The sequence below is a fragment of the Mugil cephalus genome, chromosome 22 (genome assembly GCF_022458985.1).
Source record: "Mugil cephalus isolate CIBA_MC_2020 chromosome 22, CIBA_Mcephalus_1.1, whole genome shotgun sequence".
In the NCBI taxonomy this organism is placed as follows: Eukaryota; Metazoa; Chordata; class Actinopteri; order Mugiliformes; family Mugilidae; genus Mugil; species Mugil cephalus.
Window position 1 is genome coordinate 2,241,563 of NC_061791.1, and position 24,945 is coordinate 2,266,507.

At 42.7% G+C, this 24,945-nt stretch overlaps 1 protein-coding gene across 4 annotated transcripts in view; it reads right to left on the minus strand.

Moving 5' to 3' along the window:
* The window catches only part of usp6nl (USP6 N-terminal like), a 67,368-nt gene that overhangs the window by 37,904 nt on the left and 4,519 nt on the right, over positions 1 to 24,945 (minus strand). For 3 of the 4 annotated variants that reach the window (XM_047575265.1, XM_047575266.1, XM_047575267.1), the window contains exon 2: positions 18,340 to 18,443. In XM_047575265.1, coding sequence (XP_047431221.1) covers positions 18,340 to 18,343 — 4 coding nt within the window. In that variant the 5' untranslated portion in view covers positions 18,344 to 18,443. Of the gene's footprint in view, positions 1 to 18,339; positions 18,444 to 19,047; positions 19,071 to 24,945 lie in introns of those variants that run through there. The other variant, XM_047575268.1, reaches the window with a different exon arrangement.

A 24,945-nucleotide genomic window follows, 5' to 3' on the forward strand; every position in this document is an offset into this window, starting at 1 on the left:
ATTTGGGCGAAGCATCCCTCGAGATCCCATTTATTCAGTTTAGGCCAGTTCCAGTTTTCCATGTGTGTTACACTTATGTTGACCTTTTACTTGCAGGAATATCCAGGCAATGTTATTGAATTCTGACAAGATGATTGCTTTGTAAACAACATATGCACCGAGTGTAGAAAGGGAATGAACAGCTTGCGTTTTTTTCGCTCGTAGTTGCTATCGGGGTTTGGATTAAGGGTTCCCATGATGTCTCCCCCATGGAACTGGAAGCTGAAGTGACTCCAGTCCAAAATAATATAATAATAAAAGCTATACAAATCAAATTATAGGTGCAATTAATTAAAATAATTAATTACAAATGCAGGATTAAAAATGTGTTAAAAAAGGAATTAGTTACAATAAAAACAATTATAATAAAAACAAATAAAAATAAAATAATAAAATCAAAAAATTAAGAAATTAAAGAAAATGGTAGAAAAATAAAGAAATCAAAATAAACAATATAAATAAAATATAAAAAAATAATACTTTATATGAAAATACTGTCCACAACAAAGAAAGTGAATAAACTAAATAGGAATATGGTAGTAAAAAATATTTACTTGAAGAAATAAAAAGTAAATAAAGAATATAAAAAATATATTAAAATAAATATATATAAAAAAATATATATGCCAAATGAAATTCTTTAACCAAAAAATAACAAATTGCTTTTTATTTTAGGTGAATTTGGTTTCTAAAAAAAAAAAAAAGAAGGAAAAAAAACAAAGAAATTCAACAGTGAAAATGGAATTTAATATCCACGGGGAAATGAAAGGGAACATTTCCCATCAGCCCCGTTGATGAGTAATGTTCTTCCATGTCTCTACGAGAAGATGAGTGGCCCAGAAGTGACCTTGAGCAGCGACATTTCACATACCTTCAAGGTACATGAACACACCACCACCGCGCCGCTGGCGCTCAGAGCGACGCTGAATGAGACGATATAACACCTCATACATATTGCGCCGACCCAAGGACGGAGACGCATGCACGAGACACGAGAGGCAGAACAATCGCAAACACCAGCGACCAGGTCCATTTGTTACACTAATGGAGTCGCTATATAACACTCTGCTCAAATGAAAGCCAACGCTTTCTCCTCCTCACAATCTCTTTCCCTCTAATGGCAACGACACGCGCTCGCTCATGCACGCCGCCAAACACAAAGCGGCGTCCGTGCGTCCTCGTGATGAAAAGTGTGCCAGTGTTTGATAGCGTCGCCGATTCCTTCCGCCGCCGTGTCAGAAAAAGCCCAATTACCGCATTGCTGGACCGACTCTGTGGCCGTCGTTGTTGCTATGCCTCAGACCCTCCGTTGCTAAGGCTGTGACCCCGGCGCGTGAAGCCCAAGTGTGTCCTTTTTTTTTTTTTTTTTGCAAACACAATCGTGGCCGCCTTTCATCCTTAAAAGCACCTGCTTCTGAAAAATCAGTCTCAGGAAAACAGGCGCATTACACCGATTCAACCAGGTGCATTAGCTTCCTGCTTTAAGGCTGCACTCACACTGGAGCCAGTCGTGCCAAAGCACGGATTGTTGTTGTGTTGTGGTTATGGCAACTGTGTGTCAAAGTCCACCTCCTCCTCCAACTGTACCGGGCCAAGAAAGTGTAGCGCACTCATTCACCGCACACTTGTACTCAGACTAGTCATAGAATCCGGACTTTAGGAGGCAAATGCTTGGGTCAGAACTATTACAGTGTGAGTACAAAGATCAGCCATAACATTATGACCACCTTCCTAATATTGTGTGGGTCTCTCTTGTGTAACTCCAAAAAAAAAAAGTACCATCCACTCTCTCTTAGCCTTAAACACCAATCAGCCACAACATTATGACCACGGGATAAGTCAACAACGCTGACCATCATGGCACCCACCAAGTCCAGACCAGGCCAGGCACCCCCCACCACATAGCAATGACACACACACACTTTAGGAACTAGATCCCAAGTATCTGTGGGATGATCCACAGAGGCCCCTCCCCTCAGCCCATATGACACGAAGGCCCCTCCCACTAAACAACATCCTGTTGCCTGATTAGACATCGACTGATTCACTATTTGCGTTTTTTACTGGTATCGATATCAGCCAATACGCAGGTGCATTCGCCAATAAATATACTGTATTGTATGCTGCTGGAGATGCTGCGGACCTGTGCAGCCCATATATTACCCCTCCCCCACTAACAGAGTATAGCTGGTTATTTATTTATTTAAAAAAAAAAACAGATCCACAAAGTAGGAGTTTGCTAGCTGGTTAAATTGAGACTTGTAACATTTGTTATCATTGTGTCATTATTATCATGTGATTGGAGGCACAGGGGAGACCTACACAACATTAGGAAGGGGGGTCATGATGCTATGCCAGGTCGATGTATATACCGGTGTAGCTGGTAAATGTGTCGGCTGTTTCATTTCAAGTAAGCGCTTTAATGAATCCCCACAGTTATAACATCAGGTTGAGGCTTTTTTCGGTCGTTTTCAGCCTCGTTCCTTTTCAGCAGACGATTTTCTTCTTAATTGGAGACAAGGCAAAACAAGGTATTTATGTCTGGCTTTTATTAATGCCCTTTATTTGATGGTTGTTGGTGGAAACAGAAAGGAGGTAATAAGCTGAGAGAGAGGAGGGATGCGAGCGTCACAGGCTGCTGCCTCCAAGCATCTCTATCACATGCAAACAGTTCATCTCCATCACAGAATTTACAACTTCCACTCGTTCATTCATCGTCCGCTCTAACGTAAAAGAATTAAGTCGAGCCGACTGACTGAGCAACAACAGCTCTAGTAATTACAACAACACATGTTTCCTTTCATTTCGCTCTGTTAAGCCGTCACAAACTTATAATCGAGTCATGATCGTGTCTACAAATCTCAGCTACGTATGTACATCTTAAAGAACCAGCTCTCCAATCTTATTCAGCAGCTCCAGTTCACACATACACCGTTTGTTTACCGTGCTCGACTGGATTTTTGGAATTACCTTTCGACTTTATCCTCACCTTTCAAGCCTTCACAAGAAAGAGCCTCTTCAAGGATCAATATGCAATCTTTGAAAAAGTTGCTTCACATTCTGCTTTTCTGGACGGATTACCAGAGGAGTAACGCATGTGAAATAAAGATTAACTCAGGTGAGCGCCCGAAGGGAAGTCGGGGGGGGGTAATGGGGGGGATGCGCCTGCAGAGATATGGATTCTAGCAGGAAGGTATCGATGGAGGACTTCAAACAGCACCCATATGTATAGTCTTACTGAGGCCCCTCGCTGAGGCTCAGAATCAATAGGCCTTCCCCTATTTGATTGAGAACAGGGAGATACTGTAAGTCGGAACAAGTGGCTGAAACTTCCCCTCTTCAATATACGGGCCTGATAAGAGCTCGGCCCGGTGGCAGCCTTTCTTTACTCAAACTGGAGAGCGTCGATGCCGGGACGTCAGAAACAAAGAGACACCGCACGAAGGTTTAAAAAAATAAAACCAAAAAAGAACGTAAGTGACATCGGGGATGATTTGAAACAGGCCGGTGGAAAGATCGATTGAGGAATCTTTGCAGGACAATCAAGTGTTTAAATGTTTTCTCATCCTTGACGAGGAAAAAGACAAACTGGGCAATTAGAAATGTTGACTGACAAAAATCACTTTGCTTGTTCCGGTTTGTAAAAGCAGCAAAACAAGATTGTTTCGTTATTTTTGTTCATCTGTGGTTTTACCTACGTCTATATCCCAAAATAAAGTGGCACATACCAAGATCCCACTCTGGATCGTTGTGTTTACATTCCCAGTTTTGCCCGGAGTTATGTTTTATTTCAAGAAGCTGGTGAAACCTCTATTCACAAGCTACTGTGTTAGCAACCAAGAATATACAACAGTCTACACATTTTACAGGTACAGCTGTAGTGGAGATAAGAGGTGTCAGTCAGTGGTCTTCATTGGAAAACAGTGAACTCTTTCTAGCAAGATAAAGATAAAAGAGGAAGAGCTACTATTAGCAGAGAGGTTATGAAGCTAGGAAAAGCTACCATGAGCTCAGAGGCTAGGAAGAGCTACCCTCAGCTGGAAGGCTAGTAAAAGCTACCATTAGCTCTGAAGTTAAGAAGAGCTACCATTAGCTGAGAGGAAAGGAAGAGCTACCATTAGCAGAGAGGTTATGAAGCTATGAGAAGGTACCATAAGCTCAGAGGCTAGGAAGAGCTACACTTAGCTGGAAGGCTAGTAAAAGCTACCATTAGCCTAAGTTAGGAAGTGCTACCATTAGCTGAGAGGAAAGGAAGAGCTACTATTAGCTTTGAGGCTAGGAAGCGCTACCATTAACTCCGAGGCTAGGGAGGGCTACCATTAACTGGGAAGCTAGGAAGAGCTACTATTAGCTCTGAGTTTCGGAAGAGCTACCATTAGCTGCAAGGCTAGGAAGAGCTAAGTATAGTGCTAAGAGTAGTAACAGCTGCCATTAGCCGGGAGGCTAGGGAGAGCTACCATTAGCTCTGACGCTAGGAAGAGCTACCATCAGCTCTACGTCTAGCTCCTCCTAGACTCCTCCTCCTACCATTAACTGGGAAGCTAGGGAGAGCTGTCGTTAACTAGGATATGCTACCATTAGCTCAGAGGCTAGGAAAAGCTATCTGTATCTCTGAGGCTAGGAAGAGCTACCCTTACCTGAGAGGAAAGGAAGAGCTACCATTAGCTTTGAAGCTAGGAAGAGCTACCCTCAGCTGGAAGGCTAGTAAAAGCTACCATTACTCCGAGGCTAGGGAGGGCTACCATTAACTGGGAAGCTATGAAGAGCTACTATTAGCTCTGAGTCTAGGAAGAGCTACCATTAGTTGCAAGGCTAGGAAGCGCTAAGATTAGCACTGAGACTAGTAAGAGCTGCAATTAGCCCTGGGGCTAGGAAGAGCTACCATTAGCTAGGAGGCTAGGGAGAGGTACCATTAGTCCTGAGGCTAGGAAGAGCTACCATTAGCTCTGCGTCTAGCTCCTCCTAGACTCAGAGCTACCATTAGCTGAGAAGCTAGGGAGAGCTGTCATTAGCTAGGAGGCTAGGACATGCTACCATTAGCTCTGATTCTAGGAAGAGTCTTCTGTTCTCTCTCATCCAATCAGAATGAGGTCCCTGACTGACTTGTACAACAACAATAACAAAGGTGCGCCTGTACTTGAACGCACCACTACCTGCTTCCTGTTCCCGCTCTGCCTGTTCTGAAGGGTTTTGTTTTGGGTCACGAGCCAAATCCCGTCACGTCGGCGTGAACGCAAGCGCGTGCATCTGTCGACCTAATGACAGCGTTCTGTCGGACGGAGGGATTGAATTAAGCCGGGCGCATTGATTAATGCGCCTCAGTGCGTCACGGAACTCCTGCCGCTGAATGCCAACGAGGCGCAGGAACCACCGACTAATCACGTCGACATGTCGGCTCGCGAATGAGCTCACCCTTAAAACTCGGAGCTAACGCGTTGTCGCGCTCACCAGCTGGTAATTTGGAAACAGCAGGAAATGAGGATTAAAGTGTTGATTCGGCAAGAATGAATCAAAAAAAGCGTCCAATGCAAAATGCAAAGCTGCAGGGTGAAGGTTAATCACCCTGATCTGTCTTTTAATCGAGGATTGAATCTTAAATAATGCTAAAAATAAATAATAATAATAATAATAACAATGAACTGTGTGTCAATAACAGGCCTCAGAAACAAACCCAAAGGTCACAGTGCAAACTCTCCCTGGAGACAACGAAGCAAACACACTTTGAGTCAGCATTTTTTTTCATTTTTTCACAACGGTTTTGTGGATGAAGCGGGAGAAGGGTGACAAGAGGGGTGGTGGGAATTCCCCCAAAATGCCCTCGTCTCTCTTGACTTTCTAACTCCCTTTCCTCCCTCCTTCCTTCCTCCCTCCTTCCTCCCCGGGCCTGGCGTCGCGCCACGCCGAGCGAGGGAACATGAACGGACGGGAAAGAAAACACGCTGGAACAACATTACGGCTCGGCCTCGCGCTTCCTGTCTGCCCTCCCCGTGTCATTTCCTGTTTGAAGTGTGCTTCACTTTTTCTTTTTTTTTGGGGGGGGGGGGGGGGGGGGGCAATTGATGTCCTTCGCTGTCAGATTTTCCAGCTGCACCTGTACTCCTGGTTGGAACATTTTTAAAATAAGCTGTAACCTGGACCAAACCAAACTAAGGTGGTGCACGTGAAAGATATTTCTTTTTTTTTTAAAGGTGCATCTGAGCCTGTTTTCTGTCTGTGTTTCGTCCACTCTGAGCTTCTTAATTTGAAGCATTTTTTTTTTTTTTTTTTTTTTTTTTGTCATGTGGTTTGTCAGGATTTGCGCCGCCTCATAAAACGAAAAACCGCGGTTTGTAAAACAACAGTCACACGGCTCGTAAGCTCGTAAGTTCTCGTGTGAGTTTCATTCCTGCAGCCGTAACAGCACTCGTCATGATGGCTTTAAATGCACCAGGGCACTTGTGTTGCATTTCAGTCCAAAGTCAATATTTGTCTCAAAAATATCCATAAAAGTCCGACTCATAATTGAGTGTGTGAAGGAGTCTGAGGTCACGTCCATTTTATCTGAAAATCCCAAAAACCACAAATCTCCCTGAGAGGCTTTGTTTATTATTATTATTATTATTGTTATTATTATTACAATTTTGTGCCACAACTTTTACCCAAAGACCCCTTTACTCAGAGAAGAGAAAAAAATGTGAGTGAACTAAATATGACATACATCAGCCACAACATTAGGACCACTGACAGGAGAAGTAACATTCAACCATATCGTGGGACAATTCAATGTTCTCCTGGGAAACTCCATCGTGTAACTCCATAAAAAAACATTACAAGGTGCTGTGTACCACCCGGGCTTAAACATCTACACAAATCAGCCACAACATGGTTTGAATTAATACCTCATATTTCAGAGTTCTCTAAAAAATAAACTGATTTTAAAAGTTGGTCATCGTTGGTCATTTCAAGAGAAACCACGACACTGAGACGTGTGTGAACAGATTTAACATATGTCGCCTGAATTAATAACACACACACCGACCCCACCGACTGTGTCACCGGCGTGGGAGTGTACAGCCATTACCCACAATGCTCCACTCCCGGCCTCTCGCTGCTCCTCTCCCTTCTCGCATTCATACATCACGCAGTCGATCAGGTGGATCCCGCTTGACATTGGTCGATAGGGTGTGTGTCGTTTATCACGGGTCGACAGGCGGAGAGGCGTTTGTCACCGAGTGGGGGGGGGGTACAGTGTGTGTGTGTGTGAGTGTGTGTGTGTGTGTGTGTGTGTGTGTGTGTGTGTTCGCTGTGAGGCGGCTGCTTGTTGTGGGAAGTGTAGCTTCTCGAGGCCTGATAAGACGTCCTGAGAATCATGCATCATAAACATCTTTGTTCTATTCTGAGCTGATTTCTATAATTCCTGTGACTCCTCCGTGTCCATTTTTAAAACCCATGTTTTTATTGTTTGTTTCACGTCTTGTGGTTTTATCCTGCCTGTGTGCAGCGCTTTGTTTTCGGCTGTGGCTGTTTTTAAAGTTGAGAATCTCTGTCCTCTGGTTGTTCTCTGGTGCAGATATTCACCTTGAACTGTCTGGACCTGGTTGCGTGATTCTTCCACGCCCTTCAAGCCAAACAGCTCGTTACAGTCAGTGTGTGTCATCACTACATGTGAAACATTAGTAAGACAATGTTGCAATGAGGAACACATTCTTATAAGCATTTAGAAACCGCAAAACTCTCTGATTAACTGGAAAAGCAGATCTTGATGTGGGAGATACTTCTACTTCACCTCACACACAGAGAGTCTCTACAGCTAGCTAGCCCATGCTACAAAACGATAAGCTACTATTTATAGTTAATACATCATAAAATAAACAGTGTTTTCTTCCTGGTTTGTTGAATATATATATCAAGCAATAGGTGCGGCAGCTCTTCACCCACTAACTTTTAGCTAAAACATGCTAATCTGCATTTCAACAAAAATATAAAGTCATCTCGGTAAGCTAGTTAGACGCTAACAGTAACATCAGCGTTAGTGAACTACTTATTTAGAGCTGACGGTGACATCTTTGTGCCTTCATTTTAGTTTTCATACCATATTTAAATGTGTCTGAAATGCTGGAACAAGCTGCAAATTTCATCAAAAGTTGAATGAACTATCATCTTACGTGTTTTTATTTTTACTTTTCTCATACCTTAAACATTGATTATATAATATATCCAATTACTCAACTAATCGCAAAAATCAAAATAATAGTTTGTGGCAGCTCTACTGGTCTTAACAAGAGAGATTTGAATCTGTTGTATTTTGGACCAATCACAGCCACTGTTGTTTAGTTTAGTATTTCACTGGAGGTTACGCCATCGGGCTACGCAGAAGCTACCATGCTAATATGTTCATACCTGGTATTAAGATGTGTCCTGGGCGACCCCACTGTGATCACATCTAAGACATATTTGGTACCACATTGTGAGGTGGTCTGAACAGTTTGTGACCATTCAAACTAATGTGTGTCCATAACAGTGAGTTTTGGTTGGTATCAACAGTTTCTAACATAATCATCTTGTTTGGCAAAAAGGTTCCTCTGCTTTCTCTAAATCTTTGCTTTGTCATCTTCTGGGAAAAGTCAACGCTCATCTTGGCTTAACAATATTAATTTATTTATTCGGTGAAACGTCTGACGTCCGAGTCTAAACCAGTTCAACAGGTTGAACACACAACTCTTTGTACCTTAAAACTCTTATCTATAAATGAAACAGTTTATCAGGAATAAAAGGGCAAACAGAGGCCAGTCACTTATAAACCCTAAAGGGTTGATTTGAGATGCACAACGTTGCTGGAAATCGTGATAAAAGTGCAACAGTATGGGAAATGCTCCCAGCAGCAGTCAGATAACCAGGTGGAAGTGCAAACTTGGCAAATCCAAGCTGGCAAGGAACTCACTGTGGAAGAGTGGCCCCTCCCCTTTTTCAGCTGCCAATGGCGGCGTTAGCAGTCAAAGGGCACCAGAACAGTTCTTCCCTGTTTTACTACTAAAGTCCTGCTACTACCAAAGGGTTGAACAACCAGAGAAAAGCTCCAGTTCTTTCCAACAGCAGGAAGTCATAGGTTTGGTTTAGTTTAGTCTCCTTAAACTTATCTACTACATCTAAAGTTCTGGGTACGTTTGTGGGTTGCCGGCAATATAAACCAGTCAACTGTGATTTGGTCAAGCCAACAACCATTGACCAACGACTATTTTGCTACAGAATCAACCACTGCCAATACTAGATCTGAGATTAGGGGCCATTTATTTTACTAGATTCCAGCTTCTTAGGTTTCTATGCTTGTAAATTCAGTATTTTGGAGTTTGCCACATGTCTTCCTTCTAAGAAAAAGTGAATTGCTTATCAGGAAGAAGGAACTTGTTGTGAAAAACATATGTGATGCTATTTGACTGTTTCACAAACCGGATGATCTGAACTTGACACAGGTCTAAGTTTGCAATGTTCGGGTCGTGATATCGACCAGAATCTCGGTAACGTTATATCACTCATTTAATCCTTCTCTCCGGTGGCTTCGACATGTGCAGCCGATGCCCCCGAGGACCAGCTCTGTGGATCCATTTCCTCCCGCTGCCCTGTTTACTGAGCGATGTAATCATATTCCAACAAGCCTTCCTTCCTGTAACCCCGCACCCTCCTCCTCCTCCTCCTCCTCCTCCTCCGACACACATCTCCGTCACCACAAACATGACATCCGAGCATCAATCACCGCCAGCGGGGAAAGGACCGAAATTGCAGAGAGGGACGGAGAGTGAAAGAACCGCATTCCAGCACACAACTGGCATCGCATCACGCCTTTCACAACAAACCTTCAATCGTCAGGGAACAGATTTTAAATGAAACAAGAGGAGGAGCTAGTTAAAAAAAAAAAGAGTTGGAGGAAATGGTCCCGAAAGAGTTTCCTTTCAAATGTGACAGGGATTTATGTGCAGAAATGTTTTGATTAAAGATTCCACCAGGGGGAGCTCTGCCTTGGCTTCACTTCTGAGGAGCTGTCATGATGTGAATGTATCATAAAGAGCATTTGAGTTTTTATGAATCGATATTGGATTGGATGGATTGAATCAAGGTTCATGCACAAGAAGACCGGGCGTCCAAACCCAATCTGCAAGAAAAAGATCCAGTAATAATCCTGAATGCATGAACACAGCAACTAACTGGACTTCAAAGTGAGATTTCACCTGAATATATTGTCCAACTTTCAAAGGAGACATTGGCTTTCATTCTTTTCCAAATATCAACGAAAATAACAGAAGCAGTCACAGTGTTGTAGTAAACATCCGAAAATAAGCAAAGAGCAGGAAGCCTTGGAAGCAAAAGCTTTGTCTAAATTGCTGCCACTTGCGGCTGCTAACACAGAGAGCAGGGTCATGCAGCTTTAAAGAAGAATGGGAGGCGAAACACTCCGAAGGAGAGCTAATCAATTCTTATTTGACGGATTGCGCTCCGCGGCGAACGCCTTACATTTTGCCAGCTTCTGCTTTTGGTGGAGTCTCCGTGTCAATAAAGCGGCCGACAAAACAAAATTGAATTGTGGGATGAAAAGGAGTCGGCGTAACAGCCACAACATGCAGCGCTTCTGGGAGTAAATATCACAGGCTTGATGAGGATTTCGCCACTTTAGTGAGAACACGCTCATAAAGCCGGCAGTGTTAATGGCACACTAGAGCCACGCTAACTTCCTTTCTGTGGGAGACCTCAGAAGAGGCTCTGACAGTTGCATTAATGCAAACAGCACGTCGCCTCTTATGAAATCCGGACTATTCTAAATCCCTAATCTTGGTTCAAATTCAAAATCACAGCGTGCTCGGGGGTAGCGAGGCCCTGGAAGTGGAGGAAGCAGCAGCAGGCCAATAAACCTGCCCGACCTGTGTGACGACAATAAACGGAAACGCTCCTCTCTCCTCAGGTGCTTTCTGCACAAACAAGTACCCGTCGTTCTAGTAATTAGCTTTGAGTCATTTCTGCGGGGCAGAGTTTGCTCTCAGCTATCCGGTGCACGAGGCTGCATTTCGCACCGGGAGACGTGTCATCATCGCTTTGAGGCTCGAAGGGTTTGACAGAAACAAAACACAGGAACAAAACGCTGCCTTCGAGTGCTGTCGGGAATGTGGCGTTATCAGCTAAAACACCCACGGAACAAGAGCGGTAGTAAACAAGACTGAGCTCATCTGAGCTTCCAGAGAAACGCAAATGATCCCACCACAGAAGAGCAAATGTTTTTAATATTATATGGAGGCACCTGGAACAAGACCAGTTAACAAACACAACACTTTACCTTTATCTACAGACATGTGTCCCATTTAATATCTACCAGGAGTAGCTACTATTAGTTGGACGTATCTGAAATTTGAGATTCAGTTGAGATCTATAACGTTTACGGATGAATGGAGGGATGAAGCTGCACTGTTGCTATGACAGGTCAGTCACAAAGCATTTCCACAGTTTTGCTTAACAAATCTTCTCCGTAGCATAAAGTACAATTATTCCCCTGTAGAAACGGCAGCAAACTGAGAACATTTTCCCGTCTTCCTCGTCACCCGCCGGGTGCCGGCGGAACCAACATGTCTCCATCCGAGCGGAGGTCTATTTCCACTCGGAGCGCCCGCCAAGAGCTATTTGGATGCAATGCGCAACGTCCTGGGTGGAGAGTGACAAGCACCGCAGGGAGGCGTTTAGCGCCGTTAGCCGTGCGTCTAACCAACGCGATTAACATCACCGCGAGGAGTGGCAGCTCACAGGCCATGTTTCACGGAGGCCGATGTGACGGAGTGAATGATGCTCTACATTCCCTCCAGAGATACAGACAAGGCGACGTTTGGTGTTCAAAGTTTTCCAGCAGAACTTCTCCCTGGCTAACTATAAAATATAAGATGAAATAATAGCTAGGGATGGGTAAAGCAACTCGGATTTGGGTGCTTCGTGGTGAATTTTTAATTAGCTTAGCCCTACTAGTTCAAAATACCTAAGATGCAGACTGGGCAACCTGCAACAAGGGAGGTAACACCTGGAATTAGATGCAGCATCTCACCACACGTAGCATTTTCTTAAAAGACCAGAAATGTAGCGTCTCTGATGGCCAGACAGACCCCACACCACAGTTTTCATTACTATAATTATGCATTTTATTTTATTTGGCTCATTTATTTCTTAGTCTAAGTTGTATTTATACTATTTAAGGCACCGTTTTGGGACAAAATTTGTTGTTCTTTCGTTCTAAAAGCACCGGTTTGGGCACCGGTTTTGGGATAAAACCTCGACGACACCCATCCCTAATAACAACTGCACAGCTAAGCTGCCTTTTTAATAAACGCTGCAGTTTTGTGCAGGATAATAAAAACCTTCTCCTCCATTTTCTCCACGTGCTCTGTGGTTAAGTCAAACGTGTCTGAGTCCAGCAGATGGAGGCCAGATGAGGCTTTGAGAAGAAGATGATTATCCTGCACCGCACCCAGATGCACCGTGGGCCGCCCAGTGACATCAGTCCTCCTCTGACAGATGAAGGGAAGTGTGTGAAGAGTGCGAGGGTGCAGGTGAAGGACAGGTGAGCTGATTGAAGGGAACTGCCTACTGGAAACCTCCTCCCTCCCCCGGTGAGTTCAGAGGTCAGAACGCTGGAGAATTGACCATGAACTCCAAGGAAAACTACTGCTAATTTATATGAGATACTGATATATCATGTAATAATTAAATCTCATCGGAATCAGGCTAATGAAGAGTTTGCTTGTCCTTGCTGATCGTGTTCAGAAGTGATGAAGATGTGGTGCATCTCCAGCTTTTACACTTGGATGCCCTTTTAATAATGACGAGGTAATTTAAAAGTTTAACATGGTCCGTTTTTTCTGGTTAATCATGTTGCGTTAATGTGGTTAATCTTTAATTCCAGGAATGTTTGACGCTCAAGTGTTTCCTGTGGCTTGATGTGAACATTTTCGGTGAATCTTTTGCACGTTATGTTAAAGAATAACGGGAACGTAAACTGTTGCTGCTGCTGACTCAAAACTCAAAGAAAGTCCCGTTCTGCCGGCTTCTTTCCACAGCCATTATCCTCCTTTAACTAACTGTGCTGTTTATACAACGCCAATAAAAAAAATGCTGCACAGCTCGTGTTTCTCCTCCTCATTTGTCATCAATCTCCTTCTCCTTCCACCGCTATCGCTCTGCTCTGAATCCATTTCCTCCCGTCGGCGCTGCGAGGGGTTTGGCTGCAGACTGAGCTGCGGCGTGTTATTATCAGAAATAATGAGTGTTTGGGCAAACAGTTTCTCCTCTCCTCAGATAACATCACAGACGGTCTGAAAACACCAGCGCAGGCTCTGATTGGCCGGAGCAGAGCGAGCGCAGGTGTGTAATAAAGGTTGACGCTGAGAATGAAATGAATTGTTCGACAATGTACATACGGAGGTAATGGAAGTGCGCCCCGCGATGGCGCTGCTTCATTCGTACAAAGTAGACGTTGTTATTTGTGTTTCCGTCTTCATTCCTTCCCAATTTCTCGTCTTTTACTCTGGTGTTTACCGGTTCGTTCTCATTTCCCAGGTGGAGCGATGAGGTGAGACGAGGTAATGTCGCATTATTGTCTGCAACTTTTAAACTACAATGGTACAATAATAAAATGTACAAAGGGACTAGTTAAACTGAGCTAATTGAAGTTAAAGGTGCTGCATGAGAGCAACATTCAACATTAATAAAATAAAAGCAATAATTCAGATGTTTTCAGGTTACAAACAGGTCAATAATAATAAAAATAAACTGTAATATTAGCCAAAGCGAGAATGTCACACATGTAATATAATGTCAAGTAAAAATTAGAAAGAAGCTGCAGAGCCATTGTTTGGGAACTGTTTAGGAAAATCGTGATAAAAAAATGTTAAATTCAGCATAACATTAGCCAGAGATGAGCAATGGCTGCACGTTGCACATGTTTACGACATTAACTCGCATTTATTACATTTATGGCAAGATGGCGAATTCTCATCACAGGGATCGTTTCTGGCAGCAAAATGTGTTCGATAAGTTACGACACATTCTCTTGCATATCTCCCAGATAAAAACATTTCCGAGATAAACAGAGTAGAACAGCACTGAGCTAAGTCTTCTTGCTCTGATTCATCTCTTTTAGGTAAGAAAACGGCATCAAGTTGGAACCCACAAGGGGAACATCTACCGGGAAAACTGAATCTTTAGGGCAGGAAAGGTGGCTTTATTTACAACAAAATGTCTGCTTTCTTTTACACAGAAATGATCTTAATTATGTTTAATGATCAAAATGATTTCTGTTTGTTTTTGTGTATGATATCCTGATATAGAGGGGGCAGAACACGAAAACCTCAAACTAGATTATTATTTTCTGTTTTGTTTTGGGTTTTTTTGCCTTTACAGATTTGTTTTATTTGTTGTTGGAAACTGATGCAACTTGTACCTGCTTCTATGATCAATTGAGAATAGCATTTGTGCTAAGTCCGGCGCAATGTTGATTAATGTGCATTGTCCCAATTCAATTCATTAACACACAGGATACGATGTTACAATCTTTTGTGCCATGATTGGAGGCAAAACACATTTAGAAGACTAGTCCAACTGAAAAACCGACCAGCAGGTTAGCAATCAGCTACCAACTAGCAACCAGCAAGAAGACACCAGCTAACTAGCCTAGCCAACAGCAGCACTTCTCCCCTCTGCCAAGATGGGAAGTAAAACACTAAAAGACACCAGCTAACTAGCCTAGCTAACTAGCCTAGCTAACAGTACCGGGTAAGAAGTGATGGAACCCTCTGCCAAGATCAGAAGTAAAACAGACACCAAATAATTAGCCTAGCTAACAGCAGCAGGTAAGAAGTATGAAAATCAACTCAAACGAGCTTTGACTAGGTTTAACATTTACGCTAAACAACGTTCAGTCATTTACTGAGAAGCGTACATCACATAATCTGCTGCTCTGACTGGTTGTAGGACTATCTGAAAGCTGTTCAACCATGTTACATTCAAATTTTGTGCGGCTGCACGTTTATTAGCAGTCGCTAAAATCATGAGCGTTGCCATCTTTCTCCCATGAAAGCTCAAACCATCCTGGGTGACTCATCCATCCTCGTTAAGAGACTCGTTACAGGAAGCTAGCCCCGCCCTGCCCCGAGCTAACGGCTGTTTGTGTGTGCTGTCTGTGTGTGTGTGCTGAGGGGGGGGGCTAATTAAAGTAATTAGCTCAGGATATCAACATCGTCAACCATCTCCAGGCGAGAGAGAGTGAGTCTATCAAAGGTTGAGATAAATAATGAAAGACATAAAAGCCGTTCTCCCAGAGCGCCGGCTGCTTAGTAAGCGCTTTCAGGTTGAATTAAGACAACAAGAAGCACAACAAGTGGCTTCAGCTGTTGTATTTCGCCCCTAATTGAATTCCTCGGTGGGAAAATGTGACCGGTGTGAACTTTTCTCAAGACGTTTTAACTTCCCCTCAACGATTCCATCTGACGTTTAGCAGTTTATAGGTTTTTACAAGCCGCTTAACTTTTTTTTTGTTTGTTTTATACGTGAAAATTTAATTACGTGCGGTGTCAAAGCTTATACTGCAGCTGATCAGATAAAACCCCAAAAGGCGCCGGCGGGCTTCTCCTTTTGTTCCACGACTCGTCAATCACACTTTCCTCTGTTTTCATCGGTCACAACAATCAATCAGATCAACCACCTAACCCACGCTCCGACACACACACACACAAACAGACGAGTGTGCAAAGGAAAAGGCAGTAATCGGGTTAAAGCTCTCAGCGCTACCCTTCAGCAGCATATGCTTAATCCAATAGCCTCACATGTGCCGGGTTGCCCTGGTAACCCACTCCCGGCCTCCCCCCCCTCCCTCCCTCCCTCCCTCCATTCAGGCCACCTCTTGCTGTACAAGACACACAAGCGTTGCAGCTCTGCACCGAGCAGCACAAAGTTACCGCTGCTGGCAGGAAGGCGAAGCTGGACCCGGTTCAAACCCTTATCAGTGAAGCGAGCTAAACAGCAAAGGGCACAAGAAGAGTCCGAGGAAATGCAGCCAGAAATAAATCTGTGGAGGGTGAAGAAATGAACCGATCTCTGTTTGAAGACGAGTTAAACTGTTTCTGTTACACATAACAACACCAGGACAAACACACAGACACTAACACGTGTCAGTAAATTCTACCTGTAAGCAATTTTCTCTATTGAACTGTTATGAAACAGGTTTTTATTGCCAAGTTTGCTGCAGTTAAATATAGACTATAAATACTAAGACTGTCAGTAGAATGAAATAATTAACCTCTTATCGTTTCCTCGTATCATTAACATCTTACAAGTGTGACATTTAAAGGTCCACAGACTTGGAATGAGGTTGAGAGCAGCATTAAAGAGTCTGCATCCCTGTCTATTTTTAAAAAAGAAAGGTATTTTCATGTACCTGTGTCTGATGCGTTGCTGCTGTGTTTAAATTCTAGTTTCTAGTCTGTGTTTAAATTCTGTTTAGGGTTAGAATGTAGGTAGAAATTTAATAACAGGTCTTGTTTTTCTTCTGGGGAGATCAGTTTTTACAAAATCATGTCCTGCTGTAAATTATGAAATGAAATTGTATTTGTATTTTAAATGATTTGTAACATTAACAAAACTTTTTTGCAAAACAAAATCGCCTATTTAGGACAATCCCGAAGTAAATTTTGGAGCTCATTCATGGTCTTGGTCTCTCAAGATTTAAAGTTTCGAATGTACCAGGAATGGATGGTTTTATTTATTATTTTTTTTTGTATCCCAGCTTCTCAGAAAGCTCCCCGCTCAGTTCACATTGACAGTCAGTGCAGGTAACATCTGGCAGGACTTTGAAGCTGAACTTGCAAAAATATTTCCACATCCATCCAAACCACTGAATCCACTGAATCAATTTCTGCCCATTTGTTTCTGCTCTGGAGATTTTTGGCCGTTTTGACAACACAGTGTCAACATCAAATCATTTAGTGAAATTCGAGTTTGGAAACAATTTTACTTCATCACCAAAGGGGTTTTTGCTGAATGTCCCACAGCATAAATAAAATATCTACTTATCAATCTATGTATTATCACAGGAGTTACCCGACACACTATCACGTTTGCTAACGCACAACAAAAACAAAACAGAATGAGCCAAATGGAGTTGTCTCCTTGAGACCACTCCCCTCCCTGTGACACAAAACAAGTATCCGATGCGTAACAGACGCTGAAAGCTGAAAACACCTCTCATCCTTCTTGTCATTACTCCCTTTCCCTCGAATGCACCTGCTGCCAAACATCATTTGCCGCGATGCGAGGAGCATTAAGGTTAAATTCACAAACCTGTGAGTTCAACCCTCAACATTAACGGACACTTGAATCAGCAGGAGAAAACCCCTGTGTGATGCAAACAGCTCCTCTGGTGCAGTGTGTGCGTCACACACACACACACACACACACGTATGAAGATGTGAGGCATTAACAGAATATACTGCCGGATGAGTCACGCCGAGCCCACATGTGAGGCCGTCGCACTCACGCTGATGTACGGCAACGCGCGCACAGATGCACTATAGACGGAGCTGATGGAGTGCACGTCCCGTTACATTCGCCCTCCCATCATGCTTTGCGAGGGGTGATTGATGAGGGATGAGGTGGCGAGGGTTGCATCACTTGCTCCTCTCTGCCATATGGTTCCACCACCAGGGAGGAGGCGGAGGAGGAGGAGGAGGAGGACGGCGTAAGGGAAGAATACTCATATACATCTTAAATATTTAACAGACAGAAGGTGAAAAATTGTGCAGCAAACACACGTCCATTTTTATTGGCTGAGCAGCGGAGTCGCCTGGTAATAAAAGAAATTTATGGTTTTCCTAGGGTGGCCTCATCAAGTCAAGCTGAGCTGCTGCAAAAAATCCACCAAGACACCAACCGACTACACAACTCTGACTGAAACGGTTTCTTAATCGTCGACAACTTCCAAAATTACCAAATGTACAAAAGAAGAAAGCAAGAAGAAATGAATAAAGCCACTGGGAAGATTAAACTATGCATTTACTATGGCAGACACCATTAACAGCCCAAAAAGTCTCCTAACATCATGTCCAAACCAGAGCTTGTTATATTTTCTCATCATATCAAACCAGCATTTTATCAAAAAACGATACTTGTGAGAAACATAAACGCACAAAAATTCTCAAACCCAGCAGCCGCAGTTACCACGCCAGGGTGCACACAAAGAGCTGGCAGAAAACAAAATAATAATAATAATAATAATAATAATAATAATAATAATGAGGCGCTTACTCATGATGGGAGTCCAGGGGTGGGGGGCAGGACGAGGCCCGAGGGCGGGGCTCCGGACAGGTGAGGTTATTCTCCGCTGGGTCTCTCCTAGAGGCACTCATGACCTGAGGAGGAAACCAAAGATAACACATGAAATAACATTAAAAAAAACATTAAAACTATTAAACTAAATAACTGACGTCACAGTTAGCTGGAGTCTCCGTGGTTACGGTCACTAGGTGACAAAAAGCGACGGTTGAACATGGAGATTAGCAGCATTAGCTTGAACCACAGGCTATAATAGCGTCTAAATTGTAAAATTAATTTAAAAAAAAAAGGAGCTGTTGTGTGATTGACTGTATCAACAGATTTGAAAAGCAGACAGTGATATATTTTTACAGATATCCGCCAAATAAAAGAGAAGTAAATGGATGGATCGCTTTTTTAATTTTTTTTTTTTTTTTTTGATGAAGTCATACCTTAGTATAAGTTTGTCGACGTTGTTGTTTTGGTGTAGTTACGGTCGACAGTAACTATTTCAGATCCAACAATAAATAAAACAATAAACGGAATCCCCGTCATCCTTTCAAAGCTACCGTATTGTATAGCTAACGTTACTTCTTAGCGAAGCTAGCGTTAGCATATTTTATTTAGCTACATTTATCATAACTTAAATTAGCCAAAACTAACTGAAACTAAAGGCTAATCCGTTTTTTCACAAATACATACTAGTTCGTGTGGCTCATTGTCGAGTCCAGTTGTCCTTAATTTGATCTGATAATCCACATTTTTCCCGGTCTCGCTGTATTCACCGCTACATTTCGCCATGTTGTTGCCACTCAGGGGGGGCGTGGCCTCAGGCGGCAGTGACGTCAATTCAAACTTTAACCGGGCGCGTGTGCGCATGCTCCCTTAACCCGCTGCGCTGGCGTGTATGACGCCGGAACAAAAACATCCAAGGACCCACTCACTGCGCATTAAAACTACTCAGCCACTTCTTCAAGCATTAATCATAACAGACATTTTAACCAAGTTGTTGTTTTTATGCAAAATGCATGAAATAAAAAAGTACAACTACTAAAAAAAAAAAAAAAAACTTCAACTCTGCACTAAACACACTGAGGGTTGTTTCCTCCTTTGTCCTCAATAGAGCAAAATCCACATCTTATATAACCTGTGTGAATCAGCAGATGTAAACAAACTTTGCGGTTCTTCTTCTATGGTGGTTAACCTACTGACCTACTGCTCTATAAGAAAATAAAATAGTGTCCATGACGCTGGAGCTCTATCTGGGTTCAGCCCAGTGAATTTGGTGGTAAAGTCATGCACAGTGTTCCCTTTAGTTCAGCTTGGCGCCTGCCCGTCTGCTTTGTGTTGCCAAGGTTACAACCCTTTCTGGCCGACTTTAATTAAAACTCTGCGGTCTCCCATCGCAGCTGGTCTCTGATCTACCTGCTACGCTAGGGCTAACTGCCTCAGGTTACAGCTTCGTGTTCGCAGATATGGCAAGAAACTGGTCTTCCCCCAAGAGCTCAGTCAATTTAATCTGCATCTTATACAATCAGGTTATTTTCTTTCTGCAAAGTTGAGATCGGTTTGACTTGCAAATTGCTGGTTTCGTGTGTGTACGAGCACTTCAGACGCTCAATATCAGCACACAAACAAGTCATCTTTGAGCTTGACCTTTAATAGACAAAACAATAACTTATGGATGAGGCTCTAATCAATAAATGAATTTCTTCAGCAAACAGATGCTCGTAGGCATCAATGAAACTAACACATGGCCCCACTAGCTCCACACACACACATCTGAGAGAAGGATCATTAACATTTTCACTGGGATATAAATGGCAGGGCACTTTGTGCGTCCGTGTGTGTGTGTGCATGAGGCAGCCCCTGGACTAAATAACAGTAATCTGATGACAGTATGCGGTAATAATGGGTAATTTGATCACTCTGCAGATGCTCGCAGGAGCAGGAGGAATGGCGGGATGGAAGGATGGAGGGAGGGCCTGGCAGGAAGGCTGAGGAAGGAGGAAATGATGCAGGTGATGTAGAAATTAAGCCCCTCCACCCTCATCCAACCACCCCCCATGTTGCCATGAGCACGAGTACTGCAGATGTGGAGAATCCAATATCCTCCGGGGCTCCGGGTAAAAGCAGCACAGGTCAGCAGAATGCCAGAGCAGCAGAGAGGATGACAAACAAGAGGCAGAGCAGCAAACTGTGCAGAGATTTATGCACTGACGCAGGAAAACAGAGCCGATTCCACCTAATGGCATCGTTACGCCATCATTACATCATTAGCGCTAGCTGCTGTTTCCACTGAAGCAAAAATAAAAGTGACATTTCAGAGATTTCGATAAAGTACAATTGCTCTTTGTACTAGGGATGGGCGTACATGAAAGCTCTTGCCTTGTCCAAACTTTGTGTGTTTGAACAAGAGTGAAATAAATTTAAATCTTGATATTATTGCTATAATGTTAAATTAAATTTAGGCTACTTAAGCTACACAAATTGTAAATGAACAGATAACTTGAACCAACTTGTGGATTTTTTACTAGAAAAATTTTGCAGTGATGAAATAATCCACTAACATACTAATTAAGTTTTAATTGTTTAATTTAAATGTAGAAAAAAATACACTGTTAATCACAGTTTGCTACAATAGTCTTTGGCTCTGTTTTGGTTTTACCAGGCTATTATTTGTAGCCGTTGTTAGCGCGACATGAGCTTTCAACATGTGTGTGGTAAAATACCGTCTGTACGACCGGATTAATGCAACAAAAACTGATGAGAAGTGCTGATAAACAGAATAATGCAGGAGCTTCTAATTACTGTTTACACACGGGCGGCCATCTTGGAAACTCAACGCGGGGGGAAGTGAGGATTCTACGAATTTCTGAGCAGGAAATCCGACTTCAGGGGGTTGTTCCAGTAGAAAATTCCAACTTGCAACTTCTAAGTACAAATGGAACGCACCATTTACCTTCTTCTTTTGGCAGCTTTGAATACTGGTCACACTGGTTACAGGTCTTTACTTGCTAAGCGCAAAAAGTGAAGAAATTCAAGCGAACAGTGCACATTCGACTCAACATTTTCTATGAGAATCGACATATTTACGACTCAATAGTCCAACAATACGGTGGAACAAGAGGATAATAAGACTAAAAAACTATTAGAGGCAGAAACATCAGTAAAGGGAGAAAAAAAAAAGCCAAATCATATGTCATTTTCACTCTCCAACTCTTCCTCCATTATAGAGATGATATGTGTGGGCTGATACACAGGAAGTGAGATCTCAGAGGGTTTCAGATGGACGGTCTCAGTCTGGAGGCGGCCGACCTCAGATTAGATCCGCCATATGTTCACCTCTACTCAGGGCTGAGACCAGACCGGCCGGTTATCGAGACTGAACTACAGCTAATCAACCACAGAGGAGCTGGGGTCTGAGGACACAGGGTCAGGTTTGATGGAGGGAGTGCACGCTCTCCCCAAAATAAAAACACTTTCAATATGAACTCATAATGCTGACGTGGAGCTGAGTGGGTTGCACCAGGGTTCATCAGAGCTGTAATATTAAGGTGTCGTACGGTGGACAATTCACCACAAACTCCACACAACAGTGTACTGATAATACTCCAAGTCAAAGGCCGTAGAGCTCTGGACAGTGAAGAGGAAGCTGAGCCGTAAGGCAACACTTTCACTTTACGAATCCATTCGATGTTCCAACCATCACCTAACGTCATGAACTTTGGGTGCTGACTGAAAGAGGCTGAAACTTGTTTCCTCTTTAGGGTGAGCTCAAACTTAGAGATGGGGTAGTTTCTTTAGGCATCTGGTGAGGATGAGTCCTGGGTATGGTAAGTTACATTTACATGCACGGGAATTAACCTGACTCTAACTGGACAACTTAAGCGCATGTAAACGCGTTACTCCGACTAATAACGGAGGTCTACTTACGCAACCAAAGCCCTATTCACATGGGATTAGTTGTACCTGAGGGCGTCCTGTGATGCAAATATTACTTCCTACATCTGTGGTTCATGTGGCGCATTCACACGGAATATACAAACTGTGTTTTACTGTAATTTACATCCCATTGTTCTGGCTCTGCTACTCTCCATCTCACGCCAATGTGTAATTACTTTGCTTTTCTACCTTTTTTTTTTAATTATAATGGACAATAAAATATATTTTTGATACTATTTATAAGAGATTTAAATCTGCTCCACCTTTACAGATGAAGACATTAATGATTGATTTAATGATTTCAACCCTGGTCTGAACAGGTGAATAGTTCACTGACATCTCAACTTTACACTCAAACATCTGTCCGAACTTTGAATTATAGCACATCCTTCATAATTCTTAAGTGACAAGAGGAAGAAAAAAGCCGCAAATCAAACAAAACTTTCGTCAGCGTCCCATCTTAGCCACGGCAAAAAAAGGTCGAACATTTGTCGCAGTCGTCTTCGTTAACGAAACACAAACAAAAACACTGCAGCGTAGGCTCAGGAAATACCTTATTAGGAAGTAGAAAATGTTCCTAGGTAGAGGGACATCTGGAATATCTCCTTTAGAGAGTTGACTTTCAGGATTAGGACAAATAATCCAAGATGCATTACAAACTTGCATCTGTTCAACCACTGAACTCCCCAACAAACACATCTCTTGTTTTCTGGTTCAATTAAAGACTCTACGTATCACAACAGAAAACAGGCAGCTGGCGGCCTTGTCTTAGCCCTGTATCGGCCTTTCATAAGCCCATGTTGTCCCAACACTGACCATCAGGTTAGACAGGGTCAGGAGCCAAACAGAACTCTAACAGACCAGAGGGAAGCTCAGCATCTGGTGCTCGGTAGCCGGGCATTATAACAGAGAGCTGTGGCCTGAGCCAGGAGGGATCAGCAGCCAATAAAGACGGGCGGCAGCCAAGGCCTGGACAGCACTGAGGGAATGTAGACTATGTGTGGACTACATCTGGTGTGAGTGCCCGGCCTTGTCAAGCTAGGTTAAATCCACTCTACAGAAATTCAGCTGACCTGCACGTACCAGGAGGCTGCATGTTGCACAAAAACACACACACACACACACACACACACACACACACACACACACACACACACACACAGGGGATTCTGCAGAATTTTTAAATGAATAGTTTGATGCAAATGATCGGTCTTATCAATAGTTAAATGTGAGGATACAGTAACAGACAGCAGCCTGTTTCTACTTAAGTGTTTCCGGCTGCTTCCTCATCTCCGCAGTTTTCAGCAGTCTAATTCGCTCATTATTTTCAGTATTATTTAATAATATTATTATTCCTACAATCACGGTCCTACAAGACTGATTTGGAGCGGTCGGCATTGCAACCAATATTCATCATGAGGTCGTATTCTGTTTCTATAGCATCAAATAACTAAATAAAAAAAAACTACATGGATAACAGTTCAACTTGGCGTGTATTTTAGTGTTTTCTTTCTGCCCAAGCCCCGCCCACTAACATGGAGGGGGGTGGAGCTTATGGCCTATATTGGAGCCAGACACCAGGGGGAGCTTTTCTCGCATCTTTGCGTTGCCAAGGCGTTCTTTCAACCTTTTTTTTTTTTTAACTAAATTTGATTAAAAAGCAACGGATTCAAATACAATTTATTTACCAAAACAAAAACAATACATTTTTTTTCTTGCTGGAGCTGAAATAAATGAAATCAAACTCTGATTAATTCAATTAATTAAAACTTAATTATCTATTACAACCATTTGCATGACTAAACTGATACTGAGTAGCTTCATCGCAGCACAACTTCAGGCTAACCGTAACGTGGTGGTAGTGATTTCTTATTGCGCTAATATTTTTTTATTGCTAACTTGAAAGACCTAGAGCAACTTCCCCAACCATCGTTTTTGTGCAGCAGAAAGTTGGTCTGGTCACTCTTTAAAGGTGATAACTTTGAGAAACTGAGCCAGGAAGAGACAGAAATCTAATTAAATAACTTTAAACTTAGTTGGCTGAAGTCTTTTATGCCGTCTCCTCCTCCAGGGACTGCCGCTACCCGGGGGTCAGGTATAAAACTGCAAACAGCGACACACTGAACTAGTAAAGGCCTCGTTGCTATGTTACAGACGTTTTGGAAGCCACCTGACGCCTTGGCAAATAAACTGCCCTTTCAACAGGATATGACACACACTCTCTCATTCACACACACACACACATACTCCAACTTATTCAATTGTTTCTGTGCAGCTTCTGCAGATAGTAACCGAGGGATAAAAAGCAACAGGAGGAGGAGATGAACTAATTTGTGGTTGTTGACCCTGACGACTGTGGGCCTTTTTCCATTTCCTCTCCTGTCACTGAGCCACGGATCCTCAGACGTTCTATGTTCTTTATCCAAACGTGGACAAGATGTTTAGATTAAAGAAAGTTAAAAAAAAAAAAACGTCCGGAAGGTGAGAGAAGGATGTGTCTAGTGTAAAAAAACAGAACAGTACGGAGGATTAAGATGCTTTTTTAGATTAACATGGACAAATTAGTCAATAAAACCAAAACTAATTTAATAAATGTGGATTTTTTATTATTTTCTCTGTTTAAAACTACTTTAAATTAAATATCTCTTGGCTATA